This window comes from Dasypus novemcinctus, chromosome 8 (assembly GCF_030445035.2).
Source record: "Dasypus novemcinctus isolate mDasNov1 chromosome 8, mDasNov1.1.hap2, whole genome shotgun sequence".
Taxonomy (NCBI): domain Eukaryota; kingdom Metazoa; phylum Chordata; class Mammalia; order Cingulata; family Dasypodidae; genus Dasypus; species Dasypus novemcinctus.
In genome coordinates, this window is record NC_080680.1 from 89,008,709 (window position 1) to 89,030,818 (window position 22,110).

Below are 22,110 nucleotides of genomic sequence, written 5' to 3' on the forward strand. Positions count from 1 at the left end.
CCTCACCCTCAAGACATGCTAATGGTCCCACGAGCTTTCCTTGTTCCACCACTGTCACACCCCAAGACAAGCGGTGCTTCCTGTAAACGTGGGAATACCGAGAATAAGAACAGGTAAGGAAGGGTGCTGTGGGAGTTTATTTAGCATTAGGTCATAAGGAATCTCCCCCTCCTCTGCAATGACTCAGGCCAAGCCAGAAAAACCCGTGAAGGAGCCTTGCGAGCATCCGGGGGTGCGAGCCCCACCCACCCTTCAGGCTCTCAAACCTCATTCGCTGTTGTGGCCGCAGTGTCATTTGGTGATCAGGTTGCCATGACAGCCCAGTGTAGCCGGTTTCCAATGAAACCTGCCTACACTTGGCAATTAGACACACAATGAGCAAAATTCTCTGAGCTTCGGAGAAGACAGCCCCTCAGGATTTGAAAGCTTGAATGCCGCTGAGGGCACCTCCCACTCCAGAGTAATGGCTTCCTTCTCCAACTGCAGATTAACTGTAAGACAAAGATAAAGGGGAAAACTGGAACAGTTCCTAGAATGAAAGCTTGCAGGAACCCGACTCACTAAGAGACATATTTAAATAGAAGAAGTGAGAGCAAAACACAGTAGTGTTTCTGGGAAACTGAGACGCCTGAGACCCAGAGGGAACTCCTCTATCGGATTTCCATAATATTTTGGAGACCTTTTCCCGAGAGAAACAGTGAGGCCAGGCCCATCAGCCAGCAATTTGCAAACCCCGAATACACAGGAAAAGGACATACACTGCATATGTGCCCCTACTATTCCAAGCCTCAGTTCATCTGCTTTTAAAGTCTTCACTGCCCCAGATGTGTTTTATTGCTTCAAACCCACGTCTTCTGTTTGGGTGGTTAAAAACCCAAGCTGAAACCAGCAGCGCTCCCCCCTACTCCACCAACTGATTCATCTCCCTCTTGGGGACAGAGCCAGTGAGCGGTGTGGGTCTTGGGCTCAGTCCCCACAGCTCCAACTTCTTGATTCTGCAGGCCAGGACCTGCACCGTTCAGAACAGAAGGGCCTAATGCAGGGCAACCCCTGTGGGGAGAGCTGGCAAGAGGTGCTGGGATGAGTCCGGGAAATGGAACAGCTAGTTTAAATAATTTAATATTTTAAATAATAATGTTTTAAACAATTAACTTTAATTTTTAAAAACTTTTTTTAGGCGGTACTGGGTATCAAACCTAGGACCTTACACACGGGAAGCAGGCACTCAGCCACTGAGCTACACCTGCTCCTAACAATTGACTTTTTAAAGCCCAAAGTAGGTGACTCTAAAAAGTAGCCGGGGGGGGGGGGGGGGGGGGGGAAAATAAAGAAGAGAAAAAAAATAGTGTCCAGGGGAGCGGATGTGGCTCAAGCTGAGCATCCGCCTCCCACACGGGAGGTCCTGGGTTCAGTTTCTGGTGCCTTCTAAAAAAAAACAAAAACAAACAACAAGCAAAACTAAATGAAAAAAAAAATAACCCAACTCGGGTAAGCTGATATGGCTCAGTAGTTGAGCACCAGCTTGCCACAGACGAGGTCCCGGATTCAATCTCTAGCACCCGGTACAAAAAAAAAAAAAAAGGAGCCAGCCAATTGAGGCCATAAGGCAAGCAGGTCTGTAGATAAAGGTCCCTCATGGCAGTGCCACTCTCATTTCCTATCTTGTCTAAAACAAAGCCAGAAAAAATAAGTAAACAAAATAAAATAAAACAGCTAGAAAGTGACACCCTCCAATAGCGCATCAAGAAGGTACATCTCAGGCAGAATGCGGACTCCATTAGACTCTGAAAAACCAGAGAGCCCATCACATGCTAAGGAGCCTCCGCAATGCCCAAATGACTGCAAAAGTTGTTGCATCAAAAGTCCCTTCCTATAGTAACAGAAAATGAAGAGTTATTTCTTCAATGTAGCAATTGGATTCAACAAAAATTTTGGTATCTGCCAGGTGCAGTGCCGCATCTCGCTCCCTTGACCAACTGACCGGTGAGACCTCCAAGAGGAGAGACTCTACAGGACCCAAGCTCAGAGGATGGACAAGGGCACTCCTACTGCAGGGAGGAGGAATCCCAGCCAAACAGCAATTTTATTTTTAAGCCTGAGAACTCGAATCACCGGTTTAGGGTTCAATCTCAGCTCTAGTTCTCAATTGTTTAACCCTGGGGCAAATTACTGCAACTTTCTGCACCTCAATTTCCTCAGCTACGCCCTGGGAAAACTACCACTTCCCTCGACTCCTGTGAGGACTGGATGAGGTAAAGCACAGGCCCAGGGCTCGGGGTGGACAGAAGGCTCCGGCTCCCTGCAGAAGCTGCTTCTGGGACCTGACCCCCCCTCCACTTTCTACCCCCCAGATCTCACAGGTAAGCCGGTAGTTGGCAGACCTGAAGCAAGGGGAGTCTGACCTTGAGGGTGCAGCAGAGGCCTTCCCTCCCCAGCTCCAGGCAACTGCATTCAACTCTCAGGGTAGGCACTTGAGCTCAGTCCGCCTGGCACGGTTCAGACAAGCTGAGACACTTGGTCCCTGGACTTTCGAATGGCTTTCTGGGGCCGAAATGAAAAATCTCCTATTGAATTTAACCTTTCTTCCCTCAACAGCCAGCTAGGGGTGTCAAAATAGGACAAAAAAGCTTTTTACAGTGACCACAGAAAGATTTTTGCCTTAAGATTTGGGCTTCCTCGTTGTCTTAACACTTCTCCCTACCCCCAATACAAAACCGATTTATTCAAAAGTCCTGCCTTCCTCCCTGCACCCCAGTTTTTCTAGGAAACGATCCCAAACCAGCCCCCAAACTCAGGAGTCCTCTTGAGATTACCTTAGGAAACTGCTCTGCAGGTCCGACCACCAGCAGGATGGTGGGTCTCTTTTCTGGGGCCTCAGCCTTTCCGTCCTGCTTGCCCAAAAAGCTTGACACCTGGTCTCCCCGAGCAGGCGCTTGGGTGCCTCTGACTTCACCATCCTTGCCCTCTCTGGAGCCTTGGCACCCAGCGCTAGGGAAAAAGCTAGACAGAAAATGCCACAGCATCTGCAGCATCACGGCTCCCTCCAAACGCTGCTGATGGCGACTGTGCGCTCGGGACGAGAGAGGAGACCACGACACCAAGGGGGTCTCTGGCACACAGCTGCGTGGAAGACGAGCCTGGGCCGCTCTAAGGCTGGAGGCTCAGCATGCAGGGGCTGTTTCCTGCTTTTTCAAAGCTGCTAGTACTGCTGTCGTGCCTGGCCTGAGAAGTAGCTCAGTCTACAAGAGCCTTGCCGGGTTGCTGGCAGAAGGGAGAGTAGCTGGAGTGTCTTCAATAAGAAACTCCCCTCTGCAGGTGGCCGCTGATCAAATGTTTGGCTTCTTTTTTTTTTTTTTTTTTTTAGGGGAAAAAGCAATAGCCCAACTGACCTCTCCAGGGGCAGAAACAACTTCGAGCTCCCAATTATTCAGCTGTCCTCATTCAACTGATGATCATCACACGAGCTGAGGACCCGAGCATCCAGGCTGCATTCTCACTGCAGCAGGGCCCGGCCAATCACCTCTGCCGACACTGCCGTGTTCATCATTCCAGCCACAGCCTCCCTCCAATCCCGCGCGCACACGGCCGGCGGCTGCCTGCGCGCCGCCCAGCAACGCTGCAGGGAGGGGCCGGCCGCAGCCTCCAGGAGCCGGCCCCAGCCTGGCTCATCCGCAACTTCCTACTCTCCACCTGGTTAGCTACTGGGATGGCGTTTAAATTTACCACCAAGTTCAACAAGATCGAAAGACCTTGACAACGCTCCCTAAGACATCTCGCAGCGTTTTTCCTTGTTTCATCATCCAGTTTTCTCCAGCCATACTTAACATATAACGCACGCCCCATCGTAGTAACTTCTTTTGCTGTGCCTTGAGGGCAGGATCTGTGTCAGTCCTTTCTGTCCCTAATGCTTAGAACCAGGCACAGATTGAGTCTGTAGACTTAACTAAGTAAAAGATCATGAATAGAAAGGAATGACTCTTTGGTCATTTGTCTTTTAATTCACTAGCAGACACATGCAAAGACCAACCACTGTGAAAACACGCCACAAAGGTGACCCTTCGGTGTGGCATTCATAATCATTATTTTAAAGACACAAGCAACAAAGAAGTTTAATAAACTTAGTTGGGGAGGGTACAGGGAAACACAGACTCTGATATATTGCTGTGAGAGTGTAAATCAATGTAACCTCTCTGAAGAGTAATTTAGTAATAGCTATCAACATTCAAAAACACAAGCCCTTGGACACAGCAATTCCACTTTTAGGAATTTATCCTATAGATATATTTGCAAACGGGGAAAATTACGTAAGTATAATATAAGGATATTCTTTGCAGCTTTGTTTATAATAGCATCTGTTTGGAAGGAACATAAAGTCCTTTTAAAGAGGAATAGGTAAATAAATGATGAAAAAGTCATACAAAGGAACTCCATCCAGCTGTTAAGAATAAGGCAGCTTTCTGCCTACTGTGGTGGAATAACCTCAAGATAGCTTGTTAAATGCAAGGTGCAGCGAGATGGAGATGGTATGCTGCCATTTATTTCTAAGTCTGTGCACATGAAGACTATCTGAAGGCTATACCAAAACTCAAGAGAGGGCTGGCTGCAGGGAAGGTACTTGGGGAGACGGGGGTCTGAGGGATGAGAGGCAGATGGAAGATTTATATTCATTGACTATCCTCTCATAACTTGAGAAACTGAATCATGTGCATGTGTGACCCAGGAATGCATGTATGTATGTAAAAATAAATAAGAAACCACAAGAAGAAAAAGCAAGACAGGACTTCCCAAGGCTTGTTCTGAAGACTGGAGGAGGCTTTATCAGTTGCCCCCTCACTGGATAAATAGAATAACCTTTGGGAAGTGGATGTGGCTCAAGTGATGAGGCTTCTGCTGACCATATGGGAGCACCCAGGTTTGACTCCTAGGGCCTCCTGGTAAAGGTGTGCCCACGCGGTGAGCCAGGCCTGTGCAGTGAGCCAGGCAGCAAGATGACTCAAAACAAAGAATAACCTAACCTAAAAGCAGCATTGTATGTTGAGTGAATGTCCAGTCATAGGAGCCAGTTCAAATTCTGGCCACTTACTAGCATCGTGAGCTTGGTTAAGTTACTTATTAGCTCTCTGTACTTTAAGATCCTTATATACAAAATGAGGATACTAACAGAACCTACTTCATAGAGTTGCTTGGGGACTGAATTAGATGGTAACATAGAAAGCTCTTATAGTATGTGGAACACTCAATAACTTTTATTTTTTTTATTTTTTAAAAAAATTTACTTTATTTATCTCCCCCTCTCCCCACTGGTTCGCTCATCTGCCTGCTCATTGTTTGTTTGCTCTCCTTCCCCAGGAGGCACCAGGAAGTGAACCCGGGACCTCCCGTGAGAGGTGGGTGTGGCATCTGCTGGCTGCTCATTGTAGTTGGGGGTGGCGTCTGTTGTGATGAGAGGCAGCATTTGCTAGTCTTCTTTTAGGAGGCACCAGGACCGAACCTGGGAACTCGTGTGTGGTAGGCAGGTGCCACGTGGCTGAGTCACATCCGCTTCCCTCAATAACTATTAACTATTTCATTATGATTATCTAGAAAATGATTGTTCCTGCAACTAGGCAATTTTATTACCAAAGAAGCACCAGTCCAAGGCTAAACCTGAAATAAACAAGTAATCCTTTAATGAAAATTAATATGATTTTTAAAAAATCTTATTTAAACATACACTCCCCTTTCAGCAGATCCTGGAAGAGAAAGGAAAAGACACTGCCATGTGCACTGCCATGTGAAGGAAAAGCGAAGGACAAAGATCACCAACAGCTAACCCAGAATGCCACAGTATTCTGGAAGAAAGCATCACCCTGTTGATGCCTTGATTTTGAACTTCTCACAAAGCCATGAGCCAATGAATTCCCACTGTTTAAGCCAACCCACTGTATGGTATTTGTTTTAGCAGCTGAGAAACTAAGACAGTCCCCTAGAGTCACAGCACATACATGTGAGGAAACTACCTGAGGCTGGGAAAAGAACCACCAAAAAGAATCGCAGGACTGAGAACTTATTCCCACCAACCAGAGTGGAAAAATCTCATAATATAGGGAGCACCAGGAAGAACTCAGAGAGTTTTGCCTCAGTAATGGGGAAAAACTAGCCCTAGAGTCAACAGTGTTCTTCTCCCACCCAACAAAGCTTAAAAAGCAAGCCCAGGCTCTCTCTGCCTAGAGGAGCCTACACCCAAATTTCAGAGCATATTTCTGCCTTTCTCTCCCATTTCTCAGCAAGTTCTGCTCTTTTCTCCCATTTCCTAATAAATTATTTTTACTGGCCTAACAAACAAAAACAAAAACAAAAGGCAAGCCCAAATTATTTTCAAACAGTCTAACTGTATTCGATAATATCTGTAGGAAAGCAAAAATATCCAGTATCCAATAAAAAGTGAACAGGCATGAAAAGAAGCAGGAAAATATGACTCACAATGAGGACAGAAATCAAGCAATTGTAACTGACAGAGATGACACGCATGATTCGTAGGCAAAGACATTAAAAATTACTATAACTATATTCCCTATATTCAAGAAGCTACAGAAAGATCAAGCATCTTAAAAAGAGACACTGCAGATATAAAAAGATCCAAATCAAGCTTCTAGAAGAATATGACAATCCCTTAGGTAAAAAATACACAGGATAGTTTTACCAGCAAATTAGATAATGCAGAAGAAAAGACTAATGAACTTGAAGATACAGAAATTGAAACTATCCAAAATGAAACACAGAGGGAAAAAAACATGAAAAAAAGATGAAAGAAAACAACATGAACAGGGCATCAGTGAGTTGTGGGACCACCTCAACAGGTTAATCTACATGTAATTGGAGTAATGAAGGGGAGTCAGAAAAAAATTTAAATAACTGCCAAACTTTTTTTCTACATTTGTTGAAAACTACAAATTTATAGATCTACAAACTCTAAGCACAGGCAAGGCACATAAATATATCCCCAAAAAACAGTAATAAAGAGGAAATCTTTAAAATAGCTAGGTGTAAAATTATCTCAAAATTATAAAGTTAAAAAAAAAAAAAGGAGCTAGAGAAAAAAGAGCCATTATGTTCAGAGGAACAAGGGTAAGGATTATAGCAGATTCCTGTCAAAAAATTGTCAGGCTAGAATTTTATACCCAGAAAAACACCTTCCAAAAATGAAGGCAAAATAAAGCCTTTTCCAGACATAAAAAAGCTGAAAGACTCACCAGCAGACTTGCACTACAAGAATAGTATTGTAAGGTTCTTAAAGGTATATGTGAAGTATAGGTTGTAGTAATTTATATGTATATTTTCTAAAGCAATCATTAAAAGAGAATTATAGGTATAAACTAACAAAGGAGATAAAATGGAATCATAAGTAATTATCAATTGATCCAAAAGAAAATAGGAAAAGAAGCAAAGGGAAACAAAGAACTGATGAGACAAATAGCAAGAAGATTTTTTTTTTAAAATTTATTCCCCCACCCCCAGTAGTTTGCTCTGTGTGTCCATTGGCTGTGTGTTCTTCTGTGACCGCTTCTATCCTTATCAGCAGCACCAGGAATCTGTGTTTCTTTTTGTTGCGTCATCTTGCTGTGTCAGCTCTCTATATGTGCGGCGCCATTCTTGGGCAGGCTGCACTTTCTTTCGAGCTGGGCAGCTCTCCTTACGGGGTGCACTCCTTGCGCGTGGAGTTCTCCTACGCAGGGGACACCCCAACGCGGGGGACACCCCTGCGTGGCACAGCACTACTTGCATGCATCAGCACTGTGCATGGCCCAGCTCCACACGGGTCAAGGAGGCCTGGGGTTTGAACCGCGGACCTCCCATGTGGTAGGCGGACGCCCTATCCATTGGACCAAGTCTGCTTTCCAAGAAGGTACTTTTAAACCCAACCATATTAATAGTGACAGTAGATATAAATCGTCTAAACACCCCAATTAAACAGTAGAGATTATCAGACTGATCAAAAATCAAGATCCAACTATATGCTACCTATAAGAAACACACTTTAAATATAAAGACACAAATAAGTTAAAAGATGGAAAAAGATATACCATATTCATACTAATCAAAAGAAAGGGGAAACGGACTTTAGCCCAGTGGTTAGGGCTTCCGTCTACCATATGGGAGGTCCGCGGTTCAAACCCCGGGCCTCCTTGACCCGTGTGGAGCTGGCCATGCGCAGTGCTGATGCGCGCAAGGAGTGCCGTGCCACGCAAGGGTGTCCCCTGCGTGGGGGAGCCCCATGCGCAAGGAGTGCGCCCGTGAGGAAAGCCGCCCAGCGTGAAAAGAAAGAGCAGCCTGCCCAGGAATGGCGCTGCCCACACTTCCCGTGCCGCTGACGACAACAGAAGCGGACAAAGAAACAAGACGCAGCAAACAGACACCAAGAACAGACAACCAGGGGAGGGGGGGAAATTAAATAAATAAATAAATCTTTAAAAAAAAAAAAAAAAAAAAAGAAAGTGCACCCATGGGATCTAACCCCTTCTCAATCAGAAGCAGAGTGGGCACACCATCCCAAAGTCCTCAAGATTGGGGAATGAACAAACATAAGGAGGGAATGCAACTATGGACCAAAGTAGACTTATTATTCTTTATTTAATTATTTTTTAAAGACGTATTTATTTATTTCTCCCCCCCCCCCGCCAGTTGTCTGCTTTTTGTGTCCATTTGCTGTGTTCTTCTGTGACCACTTCTATCCTTATCAGTGGCACTGGGAATCTGTGTTTCTTTTGGTTGTATCATCTTGTTGTGTCTGCTCTCCGTGTGTGGCACCATTCTTGGGCAGGCTGCACTTTCTTTCGCGCTGGGCGGCTCTCCTTACGGGTTGCACTCCTTGCGCGTGGGACTTCCTTACACGGGGGACACCCCTGCATGGCACGGCACTCCTTGCGCGCATCAGCACTGCGCATGGGCCAGCTCCACACGGGTCAAGGAGGCCCAAGGTTTGAACCGTGGACCTCCCATGTGGTAGGCAGACGCCCTATCCATTGGGCCAAGTCTGCTTCCCTCTTTAAAAATAAAGAAAATAAAGGAAAAAAAAGAAAGCTGCAGTGGCTATATTAATATCAGAAAAAGTAGATTTCAGAGCAAAGAATATTGCCAGGGATAGAGGGCCATTTCATAATGATAAAAGGGTCAATTCATCAAGAGGACACACAATCCTAAAAGTTTTTGTACCGAATATAGCGCTTCAAATACGTGAAGCAAAAACCAATAGAACTGCAAAGAGAAACAGACAAATCCACATTAATTCCTATTTTTAACAACCTTCTCTCAATAATTGATAGAAGTACACAGAAAATCAGTGAGGAGATAAAAGACTTGAACACTATTAACCAACTTAAAATAATTGACATTTCTAAAACACTCCACCCAACAATACACATTCTTTTCAAGTGCTCATGGAACATATTCTAGTTCATGAGACAAGTCTCAATAAATTTTAAAGGATTCTACTTATACAAAACATCTTCTTTGACCACAATGGAGTCAAATTAGAAATCAATAACAAATTTATCTGGAAAACCCTCAATATTTGGAAACTAAATTAACACAATTCTAAATAACCCATGGGTCAAAGAAGAAATCAAAAGGGAAATTGGAAAGTATTTTGTGTGGTGTGAAAACAACTTATCAAAAATCTGTGGGATGCTCTTTCTCAATTGGAAGCAGAGTGGGCATCACCATCCCCAAATCCTCAAGATTGAGGAATGCACAAATATAAGGGGGGAATGCAAATACGGATTAAAGTAGACATTGTTATTCTGGTAATAGAAGAACATGTAACACTGATATAAAGAGAGTGGTCGCCAGAGGTTTGAGGGAAGAATAGATGTAAACATAGGGCACTTTTGGGACACTGGAATTATTCTGCATGACACTACAATGATGGATACAGGCCACTACATAGTTTGTCAAAACCTATAAAATTGTGCAGAGCAAAGTATAAACCATAATGTAAACTATAGACTATGTGTTTGATATTATACATGAATTCCAAAAAGAAATATTGGATTATGTTTGTAAACTGGTCTTTTCCTCTGGGAAATTAGATTCCTCTGGGAAATAATTAGATTATATTGGATTCAGATGTTTACTCGATTAAATAATGGTCAAAGCTTTGATTGGGCCCTGTCAGTAGGACATTGCATCCCCGCCTCCTTGGTGGGTGGGGACTCACAGAGAAAACAACATGGCAGAAGAGATAGTTGGAGTTTTGAGCGCTGGAGCCCGGGAAGTGAAAACACAGGAGGAATAGAGATGGCTCCTTAGACGTGGCAGAAGCCCCAGGGGGAGAGACAAGAGCTGCTCGCCGATAGTCTATAGCTGGCCTTGTGGAGAGAGCACAGCAGCTGAGCCCAGAGAGAAACAGAGCCTCGGGAAGAGAGGAACCCAAGAAGCTTGAACTCTGGCAGATGTTGCAGCCGTCTTGCCCCAACATGTGGCAATAGACTTTGGTGAGGGAAGTAACTTATGCCTTATGGCCTGGTAACTGTAAGCTTTACCCAAAATAAATGCCCTTTATAAAAGCCAACAGATTTCTGGTTATTTTGCCTCAGCACCCCTCTGGCTGACTAATACACTATGGTTAGTAGCAGTGCTTCAATATTTGTTCATCAATTGTAATAAATTTCCACACTAATGAAAGATGTTGTTAATGTGGGAAAGTGTGGGAGGCGGAGGGGTAGAGTATATGGGAATCTCCTATATTTTCAATGTAACTTTTATGTAATCTAAAACTTCTTTAAAAATAGAGAAAAAAAAATCTATGGGATGCAGTCAAAGAAGTACATAGAGGGGAATACCTATGTTAGAAAAGAAAGGTCTCAAATCAGTGATCTTAGCGTCACCTTAAGAAATCAGAAAAAGAACAAATTAAACCCAAAGTGAGCAGAATAAAGGAAATAATAAAATAGGAGAGGGAAGGAACCATGCCTTAGTTATCCTAAAATCCCCTTTGACTGTCACCTAAAACAGGGATCAATAAAAATTCATTCAATTGCATACCTTACAATATTTTTATTTTGAAGCACTTTTTACTTATGTCTTTGATTTCCTTATGGGTTAATACAGTACCTCTCTTTCCTTATACCACAGCATCACCTAATACTACAGTATATGGTGGATTAGTAGTTTCTTTTGGGTTATGTGCCAATTATCGTATCAACAGCTCTAGCCACACTTAGCTTTCTTGGAATGAGGGACCACCAATATTCAGGGACATCAGCAGAATCTGGGTAAGATGAAGCTAATCACTTGTAGTAGTATTCCACTTGTCTGAGAATCTAGAAGATAGATTTGATAGATAAAAGTGACTCAGCGGGTATCTTGTACTTCTCAATGAAAACAGATTCTAATGGAACGGACCCTCACCAAGAAGTAGTCAGTCAAAGGATGGGCATTTTACCCACTGCAGATCTTACCTTGACGAACTGTCCAGGGTACAAAAACCCCTGGAGCATCACAGAAGGACAACTGGAGAGTCCGAGGGAGTCCTTTAAGGACAAAGCAGCAAGCTTCTGTGACCACCTCAGGGCAATGCTCTACAGCTCATCGTCTACCAAGTTAGCTACCTACCGCCTGGCTATTATAGGCTATTATAGGATTATTATTAACATTCAGAAGGGATGTCAGAAGAAGACTATTAACACTTCTTTTTTATTTTTATTTTTTTTAAAGATTTATTTATTTATTTTATTCCTCCCCCTCCCCCGGTTGTCTGTTCTCTGTGTCTATTTTGCTGCGTCCTGTTTCTTTGTCCGCTTCTGTTGTCGTCAGTGGCACGGGAAGTGTGGGCGGCGCCATTCCTGGGCAGGCTGCTCTTTCTTTCGTGCTGGGCGGCTCTCCTTACGGGGCGCACTCCTTGCGGGTGGGGCTCCCCTACGCGGGGGACACCCCTGTGTGGCAGGGCACTCCTTGCGCGCATCAGCACTGCGCATGGGCCAGCTCCACACGGGTCAAGGAGGCCCGGGGCTTGAACCGCGGGCCTCCCATGTGGTAGACGGACGCCCTAACCACTGGGCCAAGTCTGTTTCCCCTTCTTTTTTAAATTGAAAAATGAAGTCAGGTTTTATCTGACAGAAAGACAGATGGATTTGACTGACTGCTTTGGTAATGAGGACAAACTCTGTCAATTAGTTTATAAGGAGGGCATATTTTCCATAAACTGAATGAGTTAAATCTGCAGCTCAAAGGTTCTGACCAAAACCGAAACAAGAATGTTTAAAGCATATATGTGATTTACTCTGGTAAATCCCCTGCTACTATTAAAGTTATAATAAAAATTTTTAGATGTTAACTTTAGAAAGTCTAAGGAGTTTTGAAAAATTCTTTAAAAGGTGCAGTAGGAAACAATTTGACGACTCTGTTTTGTATATTAATACGGGTGGCAATGTGCTTTCAGAGGCACAGCCTTAGCAGGTGTGTCTCAGTACTTATGTCTCCACGTTGAATCAACTGGCTAAGTTACAGCTCAGGTCCTGTGTGCCGTCCTATGCCTTGCTGTGGGCAGCTGGAGTTGTAGGACCAGGAAACATCCACGCGCCCATGACTCAGCCCACAATTAGAAAATGAAGCGGACCAGGCCCTTGCCTCATTTTGCACAAATGAAACTAAGATATTAAAGATAAGAAAACTGCAGTGAACAAAGGTGAAATCCCCTAATCTATTTTCCTTTTAGAAAACAAAACCGGAAAGTCTAGTTTTGGCAAAAACTCCCGAAGAAAACTTCTGTAACTGTAGAAGAGAAAGAGATGTGCACAATAGAGAAAACATTCAAAGACTCTTGGGTGGCCTCTGTTTATTCCTGGTGAAAAGCCAGTCCCCGCTGAGGTCCCAAGTTCAAGGTGAATGCCTATTAACAAAAATGTCCTTTCCCCCCTAAAAGTAAGTTAGAGGTGTGCAGAATTCACTCAGTTTTAAGTGTAGGATTTTGAGATGTAATATATAAATTAAAGTTCTGTGGATGCAAGAGTCTGCACAGAAACCCAGCAAAATTTCTCTTCTTTTTTCTGCTCTCATGAGAGCATGATTCTCCTTCAGATTAGATATGTGCCAAGTGTAACAGGGAGGGGGAAAGTATGGCACTGAGAGGCCAGCATATAAAAATCCAATCACCTATAAAATGACCAAAAAATTTCTGAACCAATCCACAATTGATCAGTGGAACCCAAACAATTCATACATGCTGAGCTTCTTTGTCACAGCCACTTTATCCTTACTCTCTTCCCCATGAAAAGGCAAACTATCAGATTTATTATTAAAGTAAACCTAAATATTTTCCATTTCTTAAAAATGATTTCAAGATCTCATCCTAAAACGGAGATTGTCTGAATCAGTGCCAACAGCTTTTACCAGCTGCTTCCCCTGCACTGAGGGAGGGCTGCAGAGTGAAGAGTGTGGACAAGTGTAGAGCCCACCCAAGGGCTACCTTCAGCAAACAGACATCAGAGCTGTTCGGGCGTGAAGGGCAGCTGGGAGAATTCTGTGAAGGTTTATCCTAAGCCAGCTCTTAGAAACAATTCAGAAAAGGAGTGTTTTAGCTACAGAACTATTGACCCTCCAGATCCTGCTTTTATTTCTTATATAGATTAGACAGGAAGATACTGTAGCAAACAAAAGAATATGCCCAAGATGCAAATGAAAAAGTTAACTGTGTCTATAAATGCATCATTTTTTTTTTTTTTAAAGATTTTATTTTATTTATTTAATTCCCCCCCCTCCCCTGGTTGTCTGTTCTTGGTGTCTATTTGCTGCGTCTTGTTTCTTTGTCCGCTTCTGTTGTCGTCAGCGGCACAGGAAGTGTGGGCGGCGCCATTCCCAGGCAGGCTGCTCTTTCTTTTCACGCTGGGCGGCTTTCCTCATGGGCGCACTCCTTGCGCGTGGGGCTCCCCCACGCAGGGGACACCCTTGCGTGGCACGGCACTCCTTGCGCGCATCAGCACTGCGCATGGCCAGCTCCACACGGGTCAAGGAGGTCCGGGGTTTGAACCGCGGACCTCCCATATGGTAGACGGACGCCCTAACCACTGGGCCAAAGTCCGTTTCCCTATAAATGCATCATGAGTGGCACCAAAAGGAACTTATCTTCATTCCTAAATTACCCCCCAAATTGCTTCTGTATGATCTTGGATGAGTCATTTTAACCTCTGTGACTGGCAAAACATGGGGAATGAACTAGACAAACCTTGAAAACATTAGTTCTAACACTGTGTGGATTCACAGTCCATCTAAAGGCATTAACCAGAGCAACAGCAGAGTTTAGGCATGTGGGATGAAGAAAGGGCCAACCAGGGTGATTATAGAGTTGGTGTTAACCAGCAAGACTATTCAACTGTGTCACACCTATAGACTAAGATTTAGCAGTTAATTCTTATTCCTGGTGATCTAAACTACCCTTTCCTCACTTTTTTCTTTCTCATCACTGACATTTAAATGGTCAATTCTAAAAACTTTGAGCGTTTTTTCATACAGTGTAGGCACTTTTCTTTGTGTTTTGATAAGAATCTCATCAGGCTCAGGGGGAGGAAGGAATGGAGGAAAGAGGCCAGGGGTTGATGAAGCAGCCTGGAAAATTTTCTAAAACAACAGCAGGAATTTTTTTTTTTAAAGACAATTTAATAAAAAACAACAACAACAACAAAAAAAAAAACAACAGCAGCAGGGGGGGAGGGGATGTAGTTCAAGTGCTGCTTCCCATAAATGAGGTCCCGGGTTCGATCCCTGGTACCTCCTAGCAAAACAAATGAACAGGAACAGCAACAATCCCCCAAGTGCAACGGCAAAGACCAAAAAAGAAGGAAGGTCCAACAATGAGCCTTTGATACTAATGACTATGCTTGTGAGCCTGTGGATCTGAAATAAGAACAAGGCCTAGAGATGCAGGGTATCTAAGAGTTACCTACTGAGAGCCTCCGTGTTGCTCAAATGTGGCCAGTTTCGAAGCCAAACTCAGCATATAAATGTGTTGCCATCCCCCCAGTGTGGGACATGACTCCTGGGGATGAGCCTCCCTGGCGCTGAAGGATTACTATCAAGTACCAGCGGATGATGTAACTAGAAAATGACCTTGAATAAAAGGGTCAACTCAGACCAGCAGAATATAATACCAGGAGTTAAAAATGCTTTTTGACCTGAATAAAAGGGGGAAATGGAAAGGACAAATGAGTTTATATGGCTATGAGCCTCCAAAAACAGCCAGGAGGTTATCAGAGGGGTTGCCCTTATGCACACATGAGCAGAGTCCCAGAGACAGATAAAGTAGATACAACCCCAGGTATTGGTTCTTCTGAGGGCTACAGAGACCCACAGGTTCTATGGTCATGGCAGATGGAGTTCAGTGCCATGTCAGTTGGCCCTACTTTGGAGTTTGTGTTTCTGTGTGATGGAGCTGGACTTAGATGTGATCTTTGTCCACAAGTCTTTCCTGTTACTTTTACCGGAACTGTAGTTGGTGCTGGGGTTTAATGTATACCCAGGGGACCTGAATCTCTGGACTGACCATGTGATAGCCAGGCCCTGAGCCTCAACAGACTTGCACCTCCTACACTCTGGTTTATTGGACTTACCCCACTCAGCTAACATGGAGGTGAAGAAGGTCAAGCACCACACCAGGGAGCCAAGAGTGCCTACAACTGAAAGCAGGAGAATTGCATCCAGCATCCATGTGGAATCTAAGCCCCCTCTTGATATAGACGTGGAGTAGACACAACCACTATAAGGTCCACAGGATGGAGTAACAGAATATGGATTAGAGTGGACTTACTGATATTCTGTTCATGAGCTATTGTGATTAGTAATCGAAGAAAATGTGGCATTGGTGTGGAGAAAGTGGCCATGGTGGCTGCTGGGGGTAGGGAGTGGGATGAAGAGATGTGATATGGGGGCATTTTCGGACTTGGAGTTGTCCTGAGTGGTGCTGCAGGGACAGTTACCAGACATTGTATGTTCTCCCATGGCCGACTGGGTGGACTGTGGGAGAGTGTGGGCTATGATGTGGACCATTGACCAGAGGTGCAGCAGTGCTCAGAGATGTATTCACCAAATGCAATGAATGTCTCCTGATGATTGAGGAGGTTGTTGTTATGGGGGGAGGAGTGGGGGGAGGGGGGTGGGGGTATATGGGGACCTCATATTTTTTTAATGTAACATTACAAAAATAAATAAAGACAAAAACAACAACAACGACAAAAACAAACGAACAAAAATACCAACTCTCATTGGGGAGCAGATGTAGCTCAGAGGCTGAGCACCTGTTTCCCATGTATGAGGTCCTGGGTTCAATCTCCAGCACCTCCTGAAAAAAAAAAAAAACAGCAGGAACAAGAGCAGTTAACATCTCCAGTTTCTTGACTGACCCTGCACAAAAGGAGCCATGACTCACCTCCTTTTCAAGCTTCCTGGAAAACCCAGCCAAGAGTTTAAAGCAGTTTAAGTGCCTCACATCATCCTACCTTTGCTATTCATTTGTTTGCTTTAAGGGAAGGTGAATCTTTAAGACAACATCTTTTCTCAGGTACTGTGTGGTACTGAGTCTTTCCAATCCCCTTTTTAGGGACAGTGTACTTAGCATTTTAGTCACTGCTTCCTGAATACCAGGAGGGGCCTTAAAGCCCTGAACCCATGCTAAACAAACCATATCAATGGCGTGAACTGTTAAAATACATTTCCCAAAGTTTTAAGAATAAGTTAAGTATCTATAGTCATAGAAAGGAGGTAGTGTGTGGTCAGCTAATTTTGGGCCAAGTCAAAATCTGGGTTCTGGCACCCGCTTAACCTTTTTTTTTTTTTTTTAAAGATTTACTTATTTATTTATTTCTCTCCCCTTCCCCCCGCTCCCCTGTCCCAGTTGTCTGTTCTTTGTGTTTATTTGCTGTGTGTTCTTTGTCCGCTTCTGCTGTTGTCAGCGGCACGGGAATCTGTGTTTCTGTTTGTTGTGTCATCTTGCTGCATCAACTCTCCATGTGTGTGGTGCCATCCTTGGGCAGGCTGCACTTTCTTTCGTGCTGGATGGCTCTCCTTACGGGGTGCACTCCTTGCGCGTGGGGCTCCCCTACGCGGGGACGCCCCTGTGTGGCAGGGCACTCCTTGCACGCATCAGCACTGTACATGGGCCAGCTGCCCACGGGTCAAGGAGGCCCGGGGTTTGAACCGCGGACCTCCCATGTGGTAGGCGGACGCCCTATCCATTGGGCCAAGTCTGCTTCCCCGCTTAATCTTCAACCAGCCTCATCTCTCTGGACCTGTCCCGCTTCTGAAAAATAAGGTTAGCGGGACAGTCTTCGAAGGTTTTAACTCGAAGCTTTTCAGCCATCCATTTCCACAACTCTCAAAGTCAGCTCCACATCTGATGGAAAACCAATGGGCAGCTGGCTTGCCAAATCAGATCAGTAGTCCCAGGGTCCCTTGCTGTCAGGGGAAAGAAACATTTGGGCCAAGACATGGTTGTGAACTCTGTGTAGAGTGACTCTGCTTCAACAACTTTTTAGAACTCTCCTGCCACCAAGGTTTATCATTTTGTTTTTAATCTTCCTAATGCCTAGAGGACCCAGGCTTTCCATAACCCACTCTCCACTCGAAGACTGCTCCATGTCCTCCTGCTCTAGGTGGCTGGGGCTCTACCTGGGTCCTACACATCCTTTAGCTTTGGCCCTCCTTGCATTTCACTTTCCACCGCATTAACCTGGGGAAACATGTAGATGTTTATAACCAGCTTCTGGACAACCGATTTTCAAAGTATCAATGAGGGAAAAAGTCACCAAGTACTGAATTGCTCTGTGCCAGATGCAGTCTTCAGCTCTTCATAGCTCATGGGTTCTTTTTTTTTCCCCCAGTATTTTTTAAATTATTATTTTTTTATTTTATATATTTTCTTCCCACCACCTCCTCTCCTCTCTCTCCCCTCCCCCTTCAGCTCTTCATAGATCATGGGCTCTTTTTTAAAAATACTTTTTCAATTATAGTTTTTTAATTTTATTTTCCTTCCTCCTCCCCCTCCCCCACCCTGCTGTTTTTGCTGTGTCCATTTGCTTTGTGATCTTTTGAATCTATTTCTCTTTTGTCTTCTCTTCTTGTCTTTCTCCTCCAGGATTCACCAGGATTCGATCCTGGGGACCTCTGATACGGAGAAAGGTTCCCTGTCACTTGCACCACCTCAGTTCCCAGTCTCTGCTGCGCTTCACCTTGACTCTCCCCTTCATCTCTCTTTTGTTGCGTCATCGTCTTGCTGCGTGACTCACTTGTGTGGGCACTGGCTTGCCATGCAGGCACTCAGCTTGCCACGTGGGCACTGGCTCGCCATGCAGGTACTCACGTGGGCACTCAGCTCGCCACACAGGCACTCACATGGGCACTCGGCTCACCATGCAGGCACTGGCTCACTGCGCAGGCACTGGCCCACCGTGCAGGCACTCACATGGGCACTTGGCCCATCATGCAGGCACTGGCCGACTGCGCAGGCACTGGCCCACTGCACAGGCACTGGCCCGCCGTGCAGGCACTCACATGGGCACTTGGCCCATCATGCAGGCACTGGCTCACTGCGCAGGCACTGGCCCACCGTGCAGGCACTCACATGGGCACTCGGCTCACCATGCAGGCACTGGCTCACTGCGCAGGCACTGGCCCACCGTGCAGGCACTCACATGGGCACTCGGCTCACCATGCAGGCACTGGCCGACTGCGCAGGCACTGGCCCGCCGTGCAGGCACTCACATGGGCACTTGGCCCATCATGCAGGCACTGGCTCACTGCGCAGGCACTGGCCCACCGTGCAGGCACTCACATGGGCACTCGGCTCACCATGCAGGCACTGGCTCACTGCGCAGGCACTGGCCCACCGTGCAGGCACTCACATGGGCACTCGGCTCACCATGCAGGCACTGGCCGACTGCGCAGGCACTGGCCCGCCGTGCAGGCACTCACATGGGCACTTGGCCCATCATGCAGGCACTGGCCGACTGCGCAGGCACTGGCCCACTGCACAGGCACTGGCCCGCCGTGCAGGCACTCACATGGGCACTTGGCCCATCATGCAGGCACTGGCTCACTGCGCAGGCACTGGCCCACCGTGCAGGCACTCACATGGGCACTCGGCTCACCATGCAGGCACTGGCCGACTGCGCAGGCACTGGCCCGCCGTGCAGGCACTCACATGGGCACTTGGCCCATCATGCAGGCACTGGCTCACTGCGCAGGCACTGGCCCACCGTGCAGGCACTCACATGGGCACTCGGCTCACCATGCAGGCACTGGCTCACTGCGCAGGCACTGGCCCGCCGTGCAGGCACTCACATGGGCACTCGGCTCACCATGCAGGCACTGGCTCACTGCGCAGGCACTGGCCCACCGTGCAGGCACTCACATGGGCACTCGGCTCACCATGCAGGCACTGGCTCACTGCGCAGGCACTGGCCCACCGTGCAGGCACTCACATGGGCACTCGGCTCACCATGCAGGCACTGGCCGACTGCGCAGGCACTGGCCCGCCGTGCAGGCACTCACATGGGCACTTGGCCCATCATGCAGGCACTGGCCGACTGCGCAGGCACTGGCCCACTGCACAGGCACTGGCCCGCCGTGCAGGCACTCACATGGGCACTTGGCCCATCATGCAGGCACTGGCTCACTGCGCAGGCACTGGCCCACCGTGCAGGCACTCACATGGGCACTCGGCTCACCATGCAGGCACTGGCCGACTGCGCAGGGACTGGCCCGCCGTGCAGGCACTCACATGGGCACTCGGCTCACCATGCAGGCACTGGCCGACTGCGCAGGCACTGGCCCGCCATGCAGGCACTCACATGGGCACTCGGCCCATCATGCAGGCACTGGCTCACTGCGCAGGCACTGGCCCACCGTGCAGGCACTCACATGGGCACTCGGCCCATCATGCAGGCACTGGCTCACTGCGCAGGCACTGGCCCACTGCACAAGCACTGGCTCATCATGCGGGCACTCACATGGGCACTCGGCTCACCACATGGGTAATCGCATGGGCACTCAGCTCACTGCACAGGCACTCGGCTCTCCATGCAGGCACTTGCATGGGCACTTAACTCGCTGTGTGGCACTCAGCTCGCCATGTGGGAACCCACGTGGGCACTCGGCTCTCCGCACAGGCACTTGGCCCACTGCGTAAGCACTCGGCTTGCCACATGAGCACAGGTTTACTGTGCAGGTGAGCTTTCTTTTCTTCTTTTTCACCAGGAGGCCCCAGGGACCAAACTCGGGTCCTCACATATGGTAGGTGGAGGCCTTATCACTTGAGCCATATCCACGTCCCAGATCATGGGTTCTTAACCAGGGATCCATGACCTTGAACTGAAAATTCAAAAAAGCATTCTTGTGGGGACATGTTGGTACAGGTGTGATATATTTATTAAATAATACACAGTATAGTATGGACTTAGTAAGGGGTCCGTGGAACAACAAAGGTTAAGAACCCCTGTTATAGATTTTTTCCAATTTACTCCATACAACCACCTTATGCAGTAGGTATTCATACCACCAAGCTTCTGATGAGGAAACTGAGACTTGGAGAGGTTGAGTAACTTGCTCAAGGCCACAGAGCTAGCAAGCAGCAGAAACAATATTTAAGTCCACTACTTCAAAGCCTGCGCTCCTCACCCCCATAGTATACTGCCTCAGATGAGGGAACTGAGAAAGGTACGGACAGCACCTCATAAGAACTAGAAGAAGACATTTATTGCTTTTTTAGAAAGTTAAGAAAGCTGTTTTCAGATACTTAAGGGCTCTTGGATCATTTTTCTGTGTTGTTCCAAAAGGTAAACTTTGGGCATATGGGTCATGCTTATGAGACAGGTTTCAGTTTGACAAAAAGAATCAACAGGGCAGCAGATTTGGCTCAACTGATAGAGCATCTGCCTACCATATGGGAGGTCTAGGGTTCAAATCCAGGGCCTCCTGACCTTTGTGGTGAGCTGGCCCACGTGCAGTGCTGACGCGCGCAAGGGGTGCTGTGCCACCCAGGGGAGCTCCATGCGCAAGGAGCACCCTGCATAGGGGAGCTCCATGCGCAAGGAGTGCGCCCCACAAGGAGAGCTGCCCCGTGCAAAAAAGCGCAGCCCACCCAGGTGTGGTACTGCACACACAGAGAGCTGATACAGAAAGATGACGCAACAAAAAAAGACACAGATTTCCAGTGCCGCTGACAAGGATGCAAGCTGACACAGAAGAGCATACACAGTGAAGGGATACAGAGAACAGACAATGGTGGGGGGGGGGGGAATGGGGGAGAAAAATAAATAAAAAATAAATCTTAAAAAAAAAAAGAACAGAATGAACAATGGGGGAGTGATTGTGGCTCAAGCAGTTGAGTTCCTGCCTTCCACATGGGAAGTCCCCAGTTAGGTTCCCTGTGCCTCCCAAAGAAAAAACAAACAACAAGCAAAACAAATGATAAAACTAACTCAGGGAAACTGATGTGGCTCAGTGGTTAAACACTGACTTCTGACTTATGAGATCCCAGGGTTCAATCCCTGGCCCCCAGTACCTAAAAAAAAAAAAAAAAAAAAAAAAAAAAGAATTAACAATGACTGTGATTAGGGTGATTAGGTCCACGGTGGAGTGGGCTGGGTGACTGTCAATGTTGACCCAGGAGGAATGAACCCTACATTGGGTGGGCGGCTGGCCTATGATGGCCAGTGACCTTTCCAAGACAGAATTCTACGATTCTGCCAGATTTCACAAAAGTGTAATAAGCAATAGTTTAAAATAAAAAGTCTGTCCAGGTTTAGTTTAATGAGGCTAGTCTTATATCGGTACAGTTTTGTTCAATGAATTCATTGCACAGCTGTACTCAGCTGGACTGGAGATGAATACCAGCAAAATATTTGTTTTCCTCATTCTCCTGTGGTTTCTGGGAGACTTCAGCAACTAATAACTCTGAACATCAAAGGACTTCATTCAACTGAAGCTCCAGCCAATTGCGTTTACTCTTGGTATATTCTTATCTATTATTTGGTTTTAGGATAGGGCACTCCACTTTGTTTATATCAACTCATTTTTTGACCATATTTTTCTAGTTGACTCAATAACAACTACTTTGAGCCAGAAATCCATTTTACAACAATATAA

At 46.3% G+C, this 22,110-nt stretch overlaps 1 protein-coding gene across 4 annotated transcripts in view; it reads right to left on the bottom strand.

Moving 5' to 3' along the window:
• The window catches only part of SLC25A25 (solute carrier family 25 member 25), a 40,240-nt gene that overhangs the window by 13,634 nt on the left and 4,496 nt on the right, over positions 1-22,110 (bottom strand). The window contains exon 1 of one of the 4 annotated variants that reach the window (XM_004453037.3): positions 2,814-3,620. The exons of 2 other annotated variants lie outside the window; for them this stretch is intronic. In XM_004453037.3, coding sequence (XP_004453094.1) covers positions 2,814-3,032 — 219 coding nt within the window. In that variant the 5' untranslated portion in view covers positions 3,033-3,620. Of the gene's footprint in view, positions 1-2,813; positions 3,621-22,110 lie in introns of those variants that run through there. One more of the 4 variants, XM_058302859.2, reaches the window with a different exon arrangement.